This window comes from Parasteatoda tepidariorum, chromosome 4, assembly GCF_982258835.1.
Source record: "Parasteatoda tepidariorum strain Cologne lab strain chromosome 4, Ptep-v5.0, whole genome shotgun sequence".
NCBI lineage: Eukaryota > Metazoa > Arthropoda > Arachnida > Araneae > Theridiidae > Parasteatoda > Parasteatoda tepidariorum.
In genome coordinates, this window is record NC_141758.1 from 38,876,944 (window position 1) to 38,896,039 (window position 19,096).

Below are 19,096 nucleotides of genomic sequence, written 5' to 3' on the forward strand. Positions count from 1 at the left end.
TATTTTATTTTGTAACCTTCGTTGAACAGCTGACCCAGTTTTGAGTTTAAGACTACCGATATTCAACTCCGTAATTTTGTAATTTTCAACCCAGTCTGGAAGACAAGGCAACTCTTGGATGAAGTATTGAGAGAAATTTGCCTTCGCGTCGAATTATCCATTGGAGGTTCGGACTTTTTTAAGGAAATAAGCCTCATTTGCGTGACATTGAGAGAAAAATCATAAAAATCTCCCCGGTTAGCCTGATGACAAAAAGACTCTAACACATGAGCCGTCTACTACTGAAGTTATTTTACGCTAGTACTGTCGTTGATGCGAGAAGGGTGCAGAATTCATATCAACCAGCCATCACTGTGATTCAAACCTGGAAGGCAAGCACTCTATCCCCAGAGCCACCATGGCTTAGTACAAGAATTTTAAATACATTATGGTTAAATATGATTAAATATTACTTATGCTTTGAAAAACAATTAATAACTGCAGAAAGAACAAATATCTAATTCACCGAATCACATTAATTTGTCATCGACTCTATAAATATCAATTCTTTTAGCCCTTCAACTGCACATGTCTTCGATTATTAAGCAAAAATCTAAAGAAATAAACTTAGAAAACTTTATTGTATATCAAAAATACTAATAAAACAATACATTTTTGTCATACACTGCAACAGAACTGAAAAAATTCAAATCGTGTTTTCTTCTTTATTGCGTATTTTACGCATCACAAGTTTTCTATTGATGTAAAACATTTCCAAGTCAGACTTCAATTTTTTGGCGATTATCATTTCCCTTATCTCAGCTTGAAAGAGAGTCGTTGTGGGAGTAAGGCGGCAATGAGACCAGTTGTTGCTGTGAAATCTACTTTTTCTCCTGGTGCAGTTGTAACTTCATAATATTTCATAATCTCAGTAAAATAAGAAAGAATTTCCATCCAAGCAGTTACTCCACCGGGGCAATTTCTTCTTCCTAAAAAAAGCTCAAATGTAAGCTCATCTGACAAAAAATTATTCCCTCCTAAAGAAATTCTGAAAATCGAAACTTAATACAGTGTCTCTAGGCATGATAACCACTTTAATCTAGATCCCTAATCCAGAATTTTTTTTTCTTCTTGTTCTAAACAAAACTTTTAATGATAGAGTCATTAAAAGTCATCACTTTATTAGATTAGGAGAAAATTCTTTTAATAAAGATTGATATTTTTCTCAAAACTGTAAAGCAATAAAGTTATTCAGATCTTTATTTTAAGAAATGAATTTACAACTGTACATTTGCCTGTTTTTTTTTTTTTTTTTTTTTCAAATTTAATATAACATAACATTGAAATTCCATAAGATCATACAACATTTTAAAACTGATATCGACATACCTGAAAATAAAAACTTTTTCTTTTTTTTTTACTTTTGAAGTGTGAGAATGTTAAACTTGCTTTGAGCATGCTCAAAACGACGCCCGCTGTCATTATGTGAGAAAGATCAACATATTTCAAAATCTCGAAACCATGAAATAATGTTAAAAAGTTCAACACGTCTCGAGCTCTCGAGACGACACACATCGTATTATAAAATGTGAGAATGATCAGCATATTTCTACAGCTTGAAACCATGAAATGATATTAAAAAGTTCTGCACGTCTTGAGCGCTCGAGGCGACACCCATCGTCATATGAAATGTGAGAAAGATCAACATATTTCAAAATATCGAAACCATGAAATAATGTTCAAAAGTTCAACACGTCTCGAGCGCTCGAGACGACACACATCGTCATATGAAATGCGAGAAAGATCAACATATTTTTAAAACTTGAAACCATGAAATGATATTAAAAAGTTCTGCACGTCTCGAGACCTCGAGACGACACACATCGTGTTATGAAATGTAAAAAAGATCAACATATTTCAAGAGTTTGAACCCATGAAATTGATATTAAAAAGTTCTGCATGTCTCGAGACCTCGAGACGACACACATCGTGATATTAAATGTAAGAAAGATCAACATATTTCAAGAGCTTGAAACCATGAAATGATATTAAGAAGTTCTGCACGTCTCGAGACCTCTAGACGACACACATCGTGTTATGAAATGTAAAAAAGATCAACATATTTCAAGAGCTTGAACCCATGAAATTGATATTAAAAAGTTCTGCACGTCTCGAGACCTCGAGACGACACACATCGTGATATTAAATGTAAGAAAGATCAACATATTTCAAGAGCTTGAAACCGTGAATTGATATTAAGAAGTTCTGCACGTCTCGAGACCTCGAGACGACACACATCGTGTTATGAAATGTAAAAAAGATCAACATATTTCAAGAGCTTGAACCCATGAAATTGATATTAAAAAGTTCTGCACGTCTCGAGACCTCGAGACGACACACATCGTGATATTAAATGTAAGAAAGATCAACATATTTCAAGAGCTTGAAACCGTGAATTGATATTAAAAAGTTCTGCACGTCTCAAGTGCTCGAGGCGACACCCATCGTTATATGAAATGTGAGGAAGATCATATTTCTAGAGCTCGAACAGCGAAATAATGTCAAAAAGTTTTACTCACCTCGAGCACTCGAGACGACGCCCATCGTCATTTGAATGGAAGAATTTCGACTAGTTTCAAGTACTCGAATCAAGCAGCTCTTTCTTATAATTTAAATTCGAAGCAATAAGAAGTGCTTTATTTTCGAATAATTTTTTCACATCAGTTTACTTGATATTATTCATTTCACTAATTCCTGCACTTACCTATTGAAAATGGAGCAAAACTAGGAGGACTTTTCGAAAGCTTCTTACCATCATCGGATAAAAATCTTTCAGGCTTAAATTTCATGGGCTCTTTCCAATAATTTGGATCATGATGAATAGCCCAAAGATTACTACAGATGTATGACCCTTTAGGTATGGTATATCCTTTAATGTTTATTTCTTCGATGGCTCTAACAAGTGCAAAAAATAAAAAAAATTAGTATATCATACTAACACAAAATTTCTACAAATAGTCCTGACAAGTGGTAAATTTCTAGCTTTAAAGAACACTTGAATGTGTTCTATAATATCAATAGCAATAATAAATAATCAATAGCAAACAACTATTTAAACTTTTAAAGCAATACAAGAAATATTTTCTCACAGTTACTAATTAATATATTAGGCAAAACACATATATATACATGAATTTTTATATCAACTAAAAATTAGATAGGAGTTTAATTTAATAATTTTAAATTTTGTTTTATTCTGTTAATTTTTCTTCCCGTTTAACATCGAGAAACTAAAATTAAGGTAAAGCAGTCGTTGAGGTTAGGGAGTGAACTGAGCAGGAGGAACAGTCCCATTTATTACATAAAAATCTTAATTGCACAGTGGAGTTGAGCAATAAAAAATTGAGTTGTACCAAAAAGCGGATAAATGATTTATGTAAGATTTTTTTTTTAATTTCATCCAAAGCGACCAAAAATGCAAAAGTTAGCTGGTAAGCTTATGGTCTCCGTATTGTTTGAACGCGCGTGTTATTTTGTTCATCGACTACCTTGAAAAAGATTAAATTATCAATAGCGAATATTACATGGCATTATTTGGTTGACTGACAGAAAAAACGACGTTACACATGAAGACGAAAAAGTTCTTTTTCACCAAGACAATGCCCCTTGTCACAAGTCGGAGAAAACAATGGCTGACGCTTTGAATTACTTCCCCACCCACCATACTCTCGATATCTCTCCCTTAGTGATTACTAACTCTTTGCAGATCTTAAAAAGATGCTCCAGAGAAGGATTAAAAAGTTACTAGGAGGCTTCGCCCCCTGCTCTCTGGCGCTCACCAACCCCCGGAACAGCTTTCGCAGTTCCTTTCGGATTGCTTCGCAATCCGATGCTCGCTTTGCTCGCTCATTGGATACGCTCTTAACATCTAGCTTTCGTATACTTTTTTGAGCACTGAAGTTCCGAAAACTTTTCACTGTAGAAAATTCTAAACCTGTGCATTTCAATATTAATTTGAAATTGCAAACAGTTCACATATTTTTCTTAATCTCACTATTCCAAATTTCAGTTGTTGAGAAAAGTAACTGTTGTAAATTTTGTTTTAAAGTCTTTCCCACCAGAGGGCTAAAACCATGTGTTGTAAAACAATATGAAATAGTACTGAACACCGGATGTAAAGCATCGGCTTCGATGAAGATAATTTTGTGAGAATTTTTTTGATAATTCGGTGAGAATTCACCCGATTAGACATATGATGCTCACTACGTGTTCTTGCGCGCCGAAGCCTATCAATTAAAAATGAAAACTGTTGCCAACGCGAGAAAAGAAATATCATCGGTTTTATTGATAAATACGTATTAGCGTTTTATATAATATAGATAGACTAGGAGGCTCCGCCCCCTGCTCGCTAACGCTCGCCAACCCCCCAGAATTGCTACGCAATCGTATGTGGTTCACGCCGTGAACCATGGCTCGCTGCGCTCGCTCGCCAATGAACACAATGTTCTAGCACAAAGACATAATATATTATCATCAAAGACATAGTATTTTATCATCAAAGACATAGTATTGTACTTATGTAGATGAATTCTACCAATGTTCTTATTGGCTTTTAAAAAAGTATATTAGCTATTTAGATTGTACATGGTGAAAAAATCAAAACATTAGCTAAATAAGAAACATATTAGCAAAATAAATTATCAAATATTGCTTCACTAATATTCTGCATTTTAAAGCGTGAAAATTCAATGCATAAATAAGCGCGAAATATAAAAAAATTCAATGCATTCAATACAAACACTTAAACGTAGCTCCCAGTAGAAAAATATCAATTCAACAGCGGCCTTTTAAAGCATTCTCACTTCAATTAATTAATTAATTCCTAATTGAGTTTAAATTGAATATTGTCATGTTTTTAGTGCATGAATCTGAATTGAACAACCTGATAATGCTCACTCTGGTTATTGTTATCTGGTTGCTCACTACGTGCTCTTGCGCGCCGAATCCACTCAATTAAAAATGAAAACTGTTGCCAGCGCGAGAAAAGAAATATCATCGGTTTTATTGATACATACATACATACGTACATATTAGCGTTTTATATAATATAGATAGGAGATATTTGAAACTGATTCCTGTTTTGAGAGCAGAGACAATTTGTTCAACAGTAAGAAATCGAAAAAGTTAAAAGAGCATTGGAATGAATGTATCTTTCTTGATGTTATGTTAACGAATAAAGTTGAATTTCTAAAAGAAATTCTTTTTCTCATCTAAACCGGAAATTTATTGAGCGATGTGTTAATTATACGAACCTTATTTAGTACATTATCACCACAGATAATTTTGTCTAAATCTAGCAACAACACTCACTGTAAAACATTTTTGATGTACAGTTGCTCCCCTTTTTGATGATGGTATATGATGATTTTTGATGTTGAATAGATTTCATTTAATCTCAAAATCAATACAAAACTGTCGTAGAAAATATTTAATTAAATTAACAGAATTACTATTTTTTGAAAGAATTAGTGCAAATATATTATTAAAATATGCTTGTTTTTTAAACGTAATGTTTTTATAATGCAGCCATTAAATTGATTATAATGCGCATGAAAATATGTGTCAGTAAACAAATGAACAAAAAGGAATAAATAAACAAAACTTTAACAATTAAAATGTAAATAAGTACTGTGACTATATGCACTGTAGAAAATTTTAGCTTACCTCAACACCAAAAAATGGTATCAAATGCACACCAAATTTTTTACAGTGTTAAAGAAAAGTAATTACTGAATAATAAAAATTAATTACTAACATTCTACTTGCAGGTATTCTGACGAAACCAGAATATCGTTGCGCTTCCATTAGTACAGCAAAAGTGTAAGGAATCAAATCTCTCTCTTCATATTTTGCTTTTCCATCCATTCCAAGAACACTCTTTATTTCGGTGTAGACTTTATCTTGAACATCTTTACGATCAGCCATCAATCTCAACAGCCATATCAATGAAGCAAATATTGTGTCACTTCCTCCAACAAACAGTAAAACAGCATTGCCCACCAACATCTTTTCTGAAAAACAATGATTTGATCTAGACAAACAATGAACAAACAATGTCTTTATTATTTCCAATGGCGGATACAAATGCCAATTCTGAAACCTTTCTACAAAATAGTAAAAGGCAACAGAAGAATGTCTGCGTACCCATATTGTCCCTTTCCACACTGAAAACAAAAGTGTGGTAAACAATATGGTAAATACTGTAGGTAATTATGCTACCGCAATATTATAAAATTTACCATATTTCTGGCTCTATGGTAACACCCAAAAGCTCAGTAATTTTTACCGAAACGCTTTGGTAATAATTATATTAAAATTAACAATAAAATATGGTTTTATAATGAGTGTCAAAATTTGATAAAATTACATTACTTTTTATTGTTACATTAGGGCATCACATAAAAACCATTTATTTGATTAAATTTACTTTTATTTTACTTTTATTTTAAATTTATTTAACAAGAATTATAATTTTGAAAACCAGGATCTCCGGTAAACCGTCATGCTCTTAACGAAAAATTACTAATTCAATGGATTAAATACCGTATATTTCGGTTTCATTAACCAGAATTATGGTTATTTAATACCAAAAATGCTTTCACCATAAAGTGCAGTAATTGAACCATTTTTTTTCACTGTACCCCTAGGGGTGTTTTTATACTATAAATATCGCTGCAATAATTAAACCAGTACTTGACTCAAAATAAGAAAAATAATAATAAACAATTGCAGTAATTTATTGCATTGTTGTAAAGAAATGGAATATTGCATATTTAGTACCAACACTTCACTGAATATTATGAATAAGTTTAAATTTTCAAAAGAAATTTGAAGAATTTAATTATTAGTACCTGAAAAATACTTTTCTCTTGCGTCGCTTCCTAATTTACTTAATTCTTCTAAATAAACACCTAGAAAATCATGAGATACTTGGGAGTTCGATGATTTCAAACGATTTTCCACCTCCCTCCTAAAAATGCAGAAAAAAAATGCATTATCAAGTTTTTAGCTAACAGATAGTAACTTTTGAAACTTCTCAATTATAAATTTCATGTTATATTAAAGAAAATCGTAGATTAGCGCAAAGTAGTGTTGTTTAGCTCTTAATGGCTACTCCCGGTTCAAAATAGCTTGACTATACACTGCAATTGGGGGAGTAGCTATAAAGGTTAAACAACACTTTTAAACGATACAATAACTACTCATGCATCAAAATGAGCTGAGTATGCACAGTATATACTACATTTGGGTGGGTAGCTATTACGGGTTAAGCATTACTTTTAAACAACACATTAACGAACCACTGAATAAAATGATCTAAATATACATAGAATAAATATTAAGGGCATAACACTAGAAAGACTGAAACTTAGTATATACCTATATTGCCCGAAAGCAGTCAAAATTACTCCATTGTGTAGAGCAAAGAAATTTGTTTAAATTATTTTTAATATTTTTTATATTATTTACAGTTATATAACAAGTTATTAGTAAATATTTGCAATAAAAAAATTTACTTCACTCAGAAATTAATATAATTTATGCATTATCATTTGTACATTTTTCGCAAATGAAAAAGCAGTTAAAAAGCAGTCAAAATTACTTCCTTGGGGAAGATCAGGCAAACCTAGAAAAAACCATAAAGTTTCAATTGCTGAAAAAAAAATTTAAAATACAAACTAATTATTGGAAAAGAACTTTTCCATTGAGTAATCCTAAGTTTCCTCTCGTGATATGTGTTCATTTTAATATTTTGAAAATTTCTTTCCAGTGTTTGAAACTCCATGGCTTGCTCTAAGTTTGTCTGAGCTCACTCGTTCAATCTTTTAAATTTAAACTAGTTATGGCGGGAAATCGAATTTGTGATTAAAAGTTTTGTTCGTGGTAAAACCTCCTCCAAAACAAATTTTAGAAACACAAAACAATGATTATTTTGGTACCTTATTAAGGTTGCAACATGTTCAAGCAATATTATGGTTCATCGTACCTTAAAATTTCTCAACACCGACATACCTGAAGAAAGCATTGAAATCTTTGGAGACACGCGCGGCCTCTTTAAAACCAGCAATACCCAGGAATTGATAAAGTTTTGAAAGGCCGGGCACGTTAACAACAGCCATTGTTGTCCCACTGACTAAAGAGATTATTCGGTTAAAATCCATTGAAAGCTGAATGATGTCTGCTTCTTTTACCTTGTCCAGTTTCCTCCCAATCAAGAAGGCAATAATGTTCGAAGCTATCGAAAACTGCAAGGGATGAAAAATATGTGTTGGCTTTCCATCCAGTGTCTTCAAGTATTTTATAAATTCAGCTACTTCATCCTGTTGAATGAAAAAAATTATATTCCTCGCCTTTTTTTTAAACTTATTTCATGAAAATACAAAAAAGATCGGTAAATATATTGCAAAATGTGTTAGAGAAAGTATATCCCACAATAAAGTGTAATTTCCAAATGAGCAGAGGGTTTAATGGGGAGCATAAAGTTCACCATTGCCTTCTTAAAAAAAAGGGGTAATTAACAACATATTCATTATTAAAAGGTAAAATTGGTAGGTTGGTTAACGGTAGTGGTCACCTCAAGTAACGTTGACCACTAACTAAACCCATAATAAGAAAACATCATAATTCAGTTAAATTGCAATAATATTTTATTATTATTCTAAAAGTGATTAATCATTTTACAAGTAAGTTGGTATATTCATAATTCTTATACATTGATGTAAATTATTATTGAAAGTAAGTTGTTATTGTAAGAAATTACATTGCATTTTTGCAGTTGATAATGATTTTTGTAATATTTAATTATTCAGTGTGAGTAAGGATATTTTTAGTGCTCAACGATTATTTAATTAATTATGGTTATTTAATTAATTATGGTTATTTAACTAATTATGTTTCTTTGTAAATAATAATTTTTTTTATTGATAATAATTTATAGTGTTTTAAGTATTATTCATTGTAATTATTACACTAGGGAACATTTTTTTTTTCAGTTGCATGGGATTTTTTTAACAGATCTTGTATATTTTCGTATCGCTGATTTCAAACCTGCAATCGGTCTCTCTCTTCAAGCTACAGCTTTTTTTAAATAATATTTCTCAGTCTATTTTGGGTCGAAATGCTTATTCTAAGTGAGGTTTAGGTTTAAGAACGTTTTCTATAACAGGGAGTAGCTTAGATGTTGCGAGCAACCTCTACGGGAGTTGGAACAGATCATTAGGGTCAAATTGTATTAGTACCAGTAAAAAAGTCGTTACATACCACAAGGTGCGCTTCCCCATTATGAAGTGCTTCTTCATTCTTCTGAACAGGTCATTATATGGAAGTATCCCAAGCCGCGTACGATGACGTTTTCCGAAAGCGATTTTCCTATCCAGCTGTTTTTAACGACCCGCTCTTCTGTTTGACTTTTTAATAAATAAAAAATCTTGATTCTTGATTTTTTTTTTTTTTTTTTTTTTTTTTTTTTTTTTTTTTTTAGTTTAGGTAACAGATTTTAAAGGAAATAAAAGTTTGCATTACAATTGGACAACAGCCGCGAGGAAAATCTCCAATAAAAAGAACGAGTTGTTAAAAGTCTCTGGATTGTAAATTTACTTCCGGTCATGGCTTAATGCAATTTCAATTCTGATGATGAACCTTAACTCCCCCAAAAGTTTGCTGCAACATTTGCATGACCCCTTATTATATATAACATTTTTAAACGTATATTTCAACAAAAAAATAGACTAGAAGTGTCATTTTAAAAAATATCTGCAGCTTTAGGAATAAAACAAATTTTAAAATTGATACCTCCGCACTGGAATTAGCTAATGTAAGGAAAAGCAACAAAAACTTTGTTCCCCAGTTAAATTTTAGTCTATTCTGTGACATTCTATTTAAAAATCAAAACTTTTCCTCACCTATGATAAAAAAAAATCCTGAATTATTCCAAAATAAAATTTCCATATTCTTTGTGATTTGAAGTGAAAAAATTTAGATAAAATGTTCTAAACGATTCCAGATTCTTACCCTGACAACTTCTTCGAAATATTCTTTTCCGATACCCAAATCTTTCATGGTAGACATTGTAAATTTCCTTTGATCTTGCCATGGCTTTCCATTCAAAGTGCCAAACCCTGGTCAAAACATCAACATAAAGCTGTTTATTCTCTTACTACAAACAGAAACAAACTTTACATGTCCCGTATATGTGTATACAACAGCCGAATACTTAATTTTTGAATGACCTCAGCTATACTCATGAAAGTGGTGTCTAAGTATAATAAAGTGGCTATGGTGTGTTTAATCAGTCTACACTAAAGCTCTACTGGTGAAAATTAGAAGAATCAACCTTTCTTGCATTGAAAGAGACAAAAATCAACCGAATACTCAACTTTTGAATGACCTCAGCTCTAGTCCTAAAAGTGGTGTCTAAGTACAGTAAAGTGGCTATAGTGTACTTAATCAGTCTACTCTAAATCTCTACTGGTGAAAATTAGAATAATCAACCTTCTTTGCGTTGAAAGAGACGAAAATCAGGGAGGAAAAGTCAATTACAAAGTCGTGGAGATTTGTTAATTAAATAAGAATATATATCTTGTGAACATTATTATTGTTCATTTGCTAACCTTTGTTTATTTGCACTTGTTTATCATGTGAGAAAAAAGACCTTAGAAAAAGAAAAAAAGGATAAGCTATCATAAATTTCTTTTGTCTTCGATGTACAAAGCTTGGCTAAAATTAAAGTTATCTCCTGAAGAACCTAAAGTTATGTCTTGATAAATATTTTTAATTCATCTGAGATCGTCACGTTGAGCCACAACGAAGGAAATTAAGTAAAATAAATGCTCGTTTTTTTAAAGATTTTTTCTTAATTATCAATATTTACAAGAAATAGTAACGTTAAAATACACATTTATAAACAAAATCTGCCTTTAAGCTGTCTCACTTTGTTACACATTGCCACGTTGTCATACTAAGATATCACCTTTATAAGTATTGCTGCGATTGGTTAGGAATTAAAGAAAAGTAGTTGCAGAACTTTTGTAAGCACCCTATTTAATTCAAGCAAATATTAGTTTCTTCATTTTTCACATGGTTGCTTCATTAAATTATCGAAATTTTCAGAATTTCAATTTTCAACACTTGTAAACTCTTCAATAATGAAATGAGAGAAATTTACAAAAGAAATTGTTCTTAGAACTTAAGTTTTTATCGTACAAAATTAATCTCAACATAGTTCCAATAATTTAAAAATTAATTCTCAATATTTTCTAATATTTCTTTTAACAATTAATAAGTTCAACTGTTAATATTTTTCAGTGACTTTGCCATACGAGCGAAAATCAATAATTGTATAACTCTCTAGTTTGAAATCAAAAAAAAAAAAATTATTTCCAATGAGCTGCACAATCAGTCTTCCCGATGAACAGACCTATTGCGTTCTCCAGAGGTGGTATCCACTGTTTTAGGACCACCTTAATGGGTGAGATACCGTTGGTCATGTTAATTTGACGTCTAGTTTCTGCCACACTAGATGGCAGCGCCGAGACTCTATTTGGATGCTAAAGTGCTCTAGGAATTTAATTTTGCCGGAAATGCCAAGAGCCAATAAGGCACTCCAGGGATCTCTTACATGCCGCATGCATGATCATACGACATGGCCGCTGAGGATATTCTGCATCCCAAAAATCCGGTGTCTGGGCCGGGGATCCAACCCGCAGAATTGGGCACAGAAGACCGACGACAAACCAACTGCACCACCCAGCCATGGGGTGGTAGGAGTAAAATAAAATAGCTCCCGCGGACCAACAGGCAGAAGTCCAACCTTTCCGGAGGCAATGGCACCCCTCTTCTATAAATAGTGCCTTGTTACCAAGACTTTTGGAGGACTCTAATCTTTGCACTAGCATAGACACGACAACAACAACAACATCTAACACTTTGCCTATATTGGTAGGGAATCTCTGTTTCGATTATTTTGAATATTGATAAGGTTTTTTTTCTAACATTAAGGCATTCTAAATATGTTGGCGTAAGGAGTTACTCACTGTTAAAAAAAGTATGGTCAAAACAGTCACAATATAGTAAATGTCACAATATAGTTTTATGGGAACACCAAAAAGCTCAGTGATTTTTACCAAAGCGCTTTGTTAAGAATTTTGTTAAAATTAACAATAAAATATTGTTTTATAATGAGTGTTAAAATTTGGTGAAGTTATGTCATTTTACCATGATGCATTTAAGAGCGTGACTTAAAAACCATTCCTTTGGTGAAATTTGCTTCTCAGTTTTATATTTTTTACTCAATGTGTTGTAATAAGAACTATAATTTCGAAAATAGGAATTCCGGTAAGCCATTACGATAGAAATGAAAAATTACTAATTGAATAGTTTAAATAAACATAATTATAATGATCAATCAAAATTAATAATAAAATATGCTTTTATAATATGTGAATAACTTAGTAAGTGTGAAAATTTGGTAATTTTTCATACCCTAAGACATGGCATAATAGCCCTTTATTTGGTTTAATTTATTTTTAAGTTCTGTATTATTTTATTTTTTTACGAAATGTGCAGCAATTTGAACTAAAATTTGCATCTCTTGCAAATCTTGCATCTCTATTAATACGAATTCTTCAGATGCTTTTTAGAAATATAATTATATTGGAAATGGAAAACTCACCTTGAATTATGTTAATTTCAAATGGGTTCAGACAAATATTAAAATATAATAGCACAAAAATGAAAAGGGAACTCAGATACATTTATCGATAACCACAAATAATCCTTCAAAGAGCCGCATGTGGCTCGCGAGTCGCAGGTTGGCCACCCCTGCAATATATCTTTATCACAGAATTCTTCGGCTGTGTGGTATTCAGGTTTCTCACTATAGAGGTTATGATTAATTTATTCTAAGTTTAGAAATTTAGTTACAGAAGGTACAGTAGAAACATTTATATATTTAAACAATTTTGTCTGACAGAAAAAGTACAAAAATATTTCAAAATATTTTCTATATGCGTCATAAAATAATTATAAAAACAATTTTAATTTGAGCAGGCGGTTTTCGTCAGTGATGTTTGATCAAATTAATTTATTTTAAACTTTAGCCTTCAATACATACTTACCGAAATCAGCCATATGGCCAAATTGTTCAGTTGCTCTATCTAAACTTGATGGATTAGAATATACTTCCTTCATTATGGAATACTCGTTTAGAACTACTGTATATTTTGTTCCCAAATACAAACTAAAATTGAAATATATAATGAAAATAAAATTTGCATAATGAGTGCAATTAAAATTTTAATCTAATTATAGTTATTTAGAAAGTTACAAAGGAGAAAATGATTTTTGTTTTATTCTTTTCTTTTTTTTTCAATTTATGAGAATTTAATTATTTATAATATTTATAGAATTATATTTACAATATATATTTATAATATTTATAATATTTATAGAATTATATTTACAATATATATTTATAATATTTATAATATATAGAATTATAGAATGATTATAGAATTTAATTATTATAATTAATAATTTATTAATTATAAAATGAGAATTAAAGTATTTTTAAATTTATTTCCCCAAAATCCTCTTTTTTGCAAAAACTACTCAAGTTTCAGAACTTTTCAATTCTCTAGTCCCAGATAAAAAGTTCAGAGATCGAAAAAATTATTTTTCCCTCCAAATCAAATTTGTAGCCTTAAAATTACCGAAAAAAATATACATATTTAAGGGGTGTTCCCAGAAAATACAAGGGGAGGAGGAGAAACAGGAATCTTAGTAGGATTTAGATCGTTTCACATAAAAATCAGCAGAAATACTGCCAGATAATTTTTTTTATACAGCGCAGTGTAATAATAAAACGATTTATTAACTAGATTAGTCCAGAAGTAAGATGAGCAGAATAATTTTGAACTCTGTGTAAATTTTTTCAACTCATGCCACTATCATAACTAACATAAAATTAGCATTTTAAAATTGTAATTTTTATTATGCCTATCATAAAAAATAAAAGATGACTACATATATGCTGTGAACAGTAGGGGAGAGTGGGGTCAATTGTAACATTTTTTACTTAACTATTTTTAACTAACAAAAAATTCAATATATTATTAGTGTTAATTGACAGATGAGTAAAGTAGACAATCCTCTACTAGAAAAAAAAAAATACCTTATTTTAAATGTTATTATATTAGTTATTAACAATTTTTGACAGTCGTGCACTTGTTACAATTGTTCCCACTTACTGGGTCAATTGTAACAGTTCATAAATTCAACTAAAACATAGTTAATTATACATATTATCATAGTTGTGATATATTTTTTTATTGATCAAAATAGTAGTGATATTTAATGAGTAAAAATAATAATGAGCAGAGACCTAAAGGGTTAAACTTTTAACTTTAAGGGGTTAAAAATTTTAATTTATGCTGTGAAAGGTGACAAATAAAATAATGCACCTGCAGCATAATATAAATGATACAGGAAACTGTTGATGGTTCTTAAAGAGTTAAGTAATGGTTTGTAAACGTAAGATTATTTATTTTCAGCTGTTACAATCGTCCCTTTACTTATTGTTACAATCGTCCCCAAGACGCCATTTCAGCTTCATTTGTTAAAAACAATGCTAGTTAATTAACAAAACTAATCTTTTTTTTTTTTGAAATGTTAATTAAGGTGTCCACTTGCATATTCGGTTAATAATTTTTATTTGTTTAAACAAAATTACTTTGTTACAATATAATATTCTAATACCAAAAAAAGTACTTACGTAGCGTGAAAATATCTTTTGTGATGTAACTCTTTCAAAAGTACATAGAAATGGTTGCCAGTAGGGATGTACATGTAGATTTATTAAATACACCTTGTGCGCCACCTAGGAACCAAATCTAGAGCCCGACACTCGAAATTTTTGCTCTGTTACAATCGTACCCTGTTACAATTGACCCCACTCTCCCCTACTAATCAAAAATATGACTCATAGTATGATTATTAAAATAAAAAAAGGGAACATACTGAGAACATACTTCTGCATACTTTAAGGCTGTTTTTGAAAGGCTTCGAAGTAACACGAAATGATGCATTTTTATGACTAATATGCTATTTTTGTAAGTGCTGTGAGTTTGCAACTGTTACTCATGTCTAATGACAGCGCTGATTAAGCTTACTTTGAAAATGGCGCAAAACGTCAATCTGGAGAAAATCCACAGTTTTGTGGAAATGAAAAGCATTTGTGGTCTAATTGTTTATGATTTGAGAACTTAATCTAATGCTGCATTACCTAGGCTCATAAAATTTTGGAAGAACTGAGAACAAGGCAGTGATTTTGCTAATTTTCATCTAGGTGGGAAAATGTCGCCAAATTGGCGATTTTTAAAAAAGTTTAATAACTTTTAAAATATTTAAGTCTTCTGTCCGTTCTAAAGCCCAGATATTATATATATAGTTTAAAATCATCGCATTTCCTCAAGTGTAAAGCACTTGATCTATGGATTTTTCTTTTCTATGGCGACAGAGCTTCGAAAAACAGTGTTAACTCAAAAAATTTGATATGATCTGCGAATATTTATCAGGGCCATATAGTGAAGCAAAGCATTCCCTCCAACAGCCCGTTACCGGCAACTAGGTCATTGAGATTTATAGCTCCACAATATATTAACTTCTAGCATAATCGTGGCAATGTAGTCAGCATTGCACACCAACCACCTTTACTCCCATAATGACACATAATGACACAATCCCCTGCACACAATGATCGCTTCACCGATAATGACACATTGATTGCTTGACATTTTTTCCCCGAATAATATGTTATTTTCATGATTGCTGCTAAGTTTGAAACAATTAAGTTAAGTTATCATGACTGTTAGGTTTTGCTTATCTATAGCCATCGCTCTCTATGCTTATTCACAGTTTTGTGAACTAATTTTATAATATTATAAACCTTATTCCAATGCTGCATTATTTGGGCTCATAAGAATTGCTAAATCTGAGAGTAAAGCAATGGTTTTGAAATTTCTCCAGTGGGAGAAAAAATGTCACCAAACTGTAAATTTTTAAAAAAAATTGAGTAATTTTTAAAATATTTAAGTTCTTTGTCAGCTCTAAAGCACAGAAGATGCTATATATACCTAACAATTATAGTGTAATCACTTAAACTATGGCTATTTTTAGTTTCCTTGACGAAAAAGCTTCGTAAACCACGTTAACCCTTACGCATTCCAATTGAAGAAATTTTGCAAAATGAAAAGCATTAATTTTTTTCAAAAAGAAAAATTCAAATTCATTTCTATAAATATGCATTGGTCAATTTTACTGTATCTTTAGTTTGCACATTTTGAGACTGACTGCAGAACTATATTAATCTACCCTGACAACTGTCCTGTTATTAAAATACAAATTGATTTTAAATGAAAAGAAAATCATGTTTACTTACCCTATAATGTCACCATATTTTTTTCTCAAACTGTTAATTTTTTTATGAGGTTCAGGACCCAGAAATGGAATATATCCTAGTACTGGCAAACCTAGAGGTCCAGGAGGAAGCTTTTTCCCACTCCATAATTTCTTCACAATTTTTTGCACTATAAATAATGAAAGAGAGCTAACGAGTAATACCAATAAAGTATTGGTAAGGGAATTAACCTCCCACGCGTTAATTAAGAGCTTTGTCTTATCCATTTCACCCCCTTTTGTAAAAAAGAGTAGAACTATATTAGAAATCTTCTTATTTATAAACTTTCCTAGATGAATATCTCTTGTTTTTTGTGATAAAGTGAATCAATTGTTCTGCCATCTCTTAACGGTTAAATTTATCTCTTTACACAGGTGATATTGTTTATTTAGTATAAAAGAAAGCGTTATCGAGAGCAAAAAGGAATTAAAAATAGAGTTCAAAAAACAGATAAAAATGAAACATTCAATATGAAATATGAAATTCATAAGGAAAAAAATGAAACATTCATAATTCAAAAGGAAAAAAATATGAAATTCATAAGGAAAAAAGTGAAACATTTATAATTCAAAAGGAAATTATTTTTTATTACTTACAAAAATGTAAGTAATTTTATCATAAATGTAAGTAATTGCTTACAAAAATGTAAGTAATTTTACATTTTTTTTTATTTCTAACATGATTTTCTCATTTCTGTAAATTAACCAGCCGTTTTAATTATTAAAATAACCTTATGTTTTATGGATCATATTCAAACTATGCTGCACTCAAAGCTGAAATATATATATATTAATGAAAAGGTGTTCTGTACCAACTACCCTTCATATTTATTTTTAAATTCTTTACAAACTTACAAAATCCTCTGCATGCTGAGGATTAAGGCAAATTAGCATTTAAGAAGAAAAACAACCAATAACTAATAATATATATGTTACAGCTCATAGCCCAAATATGTTGTACTGAAAGCTAATATATGTTACAAAGCTAATATATATAAAGCTAATATATGTTACAAAGCTAATATATATAAAGCTAATATATAAGACTTAACAAGGTTTCTTATAACAACAACCCTTAATTTTCATTTTTAGATACTTCATAAACTTGCAAACCCACCGCACATTAAAATTCGTAAATTAGCATATAAGCAAAAGACTATATCAAAAATATTGTTCCATGTTTTAAGTCTAAGTTTTATAGCTTAAAACCAAATTATGTTGCACTCAAAGCTGTAATATGTATTGAACAAGGTAATCTATGATGACTACTTTCAATATTTATTTATAGATTTTTTATGAACTTGCAAAACATTTGCTCATTAAGAGTACCAAATTAGTATTAAAGTGATTTAGACGAACAAAAACGTTATTTTATGTTTTAAACCTATGTTTTATAACTCATAATTAAAATATGCTGCACTCAAATGTTAAATATGCATGTAAAGCCTATCAAGGTGTTCTGTAATGACAGTCCTTAATGTTTAATTTTAAATATTTTATAAACTTTCAATCCTTCCGCACATTATGGCTCGCAAATTACTATTTAAAGAAAGAAACAACCAATAGCATTGTCTTACGTAACTGTAGTCTTGTAATTTTGAAGAGCACGTAATGAAGCTTCATATCTCACGCCAAAAATATAAGTAATTGCTGCCTACTATGCTGAAATATCCCGGACTCATACTTACGGTTTTTTATGTAATTTAATGGTTGTCGGAAAAATTTTGAATGATTACTAAAATTCAATATATAAAGAACTTTGACAATATCACTGACATCTCTTGAAAATAGTTAAGATTGAAATCAAAGTACTTCCACGCGAGGAACAGCTTGACGAAGAAAAAATATACATAATACATTATTTAAAACTAATCACGAAGTTAGGATTGAAGGACGGGTTGAAGATTTGGAATATTCAAATACAGTCGTGATATTTAATCCTTTGATAACCATTAAAATTTATATGCTGTATAAGATAATTTCGTAACATGACGAAGTTGGTCATCAAAGGCGGCTAATACAATACCAATTTTATTACAATAATTTTATTACTACATTGCTATTATTTATATAACACAAATTAGTATTATATTGTGCTATAATTAAATTAGAACGTAATTCAAGTTTTATTGATTTATAAGTAAAATAATATTTACAAGTAAAATAATATTTACATATAATTTTACTGTTTTGTAGTACTAATTTTATTATTAGTTTACATACATGGATATTTTGTAATGACCACTCTTAATCTATATTTTCAGAACCTTTGTCAAAATTATATTTAAAGTGGTATAAACATAAGGGGCCACGAAGATGGAATATGAAGGGAGATGGAAGATAGCTATTTAAATAGTATACTGTTACTTGTTTTTAAAATTTTGATACGATCATTAATTTTAAGCAATTAACGTTAAAAGATTTTCGTAGCGTAATCCAAATTTGCATTCACCAGTTAAAACTAATGAAATTAGATTTTAAAAAATCTGAGAAACGTTTAGTTTTTTTTTTTTTCATATTACTTACTCAAAACCCCAAATCGAATCCACTTTATTGCTTTGAAGCTAGCGGAAAGACTCATAGAAGCTTTAAAAATTATCAAACG

The 19,096-nt window shown here is 30.6% G+C and overlaps 1 protein-coding gene across 1 annotated transcript; it reads right to left on the reverse strand.

The window, feature by feature from the left end:
• Positions 1 to 601: 601 nt before the first annotated feature.
• LOC110281906 (cytochrome P450 18a1) lies at positions 602 to 16,810 on the reverse strand. The gene is made up of 8 exons (XM_021146375.4): positions 16,475 to 16,810; positions 13,155 to 13,276; positions 10,051 to 10,157; positions 8,053 to 8,360; positions 6,891 to 7,009; positions 5,795 to 6,050; positions 2,744 to 2,934; positions 602 to 968 (listed from the first exon to the last, which is right to left on the reverse strand). Exons 1-8 carry the CDS (start codon positions 16,717 to 16,719, stop codon positions 793 to 795), a joined length of 1,524 nt encoding a protein of 507 aa, XP_021002034.3. The 5' UTR covers positions 16,720 to 16,810; the 3' UTR covers positions 602 to 792.
• Between the last annotated feature and the right edge of the window lie 2,286 nt (positions 16,811 to 19,096).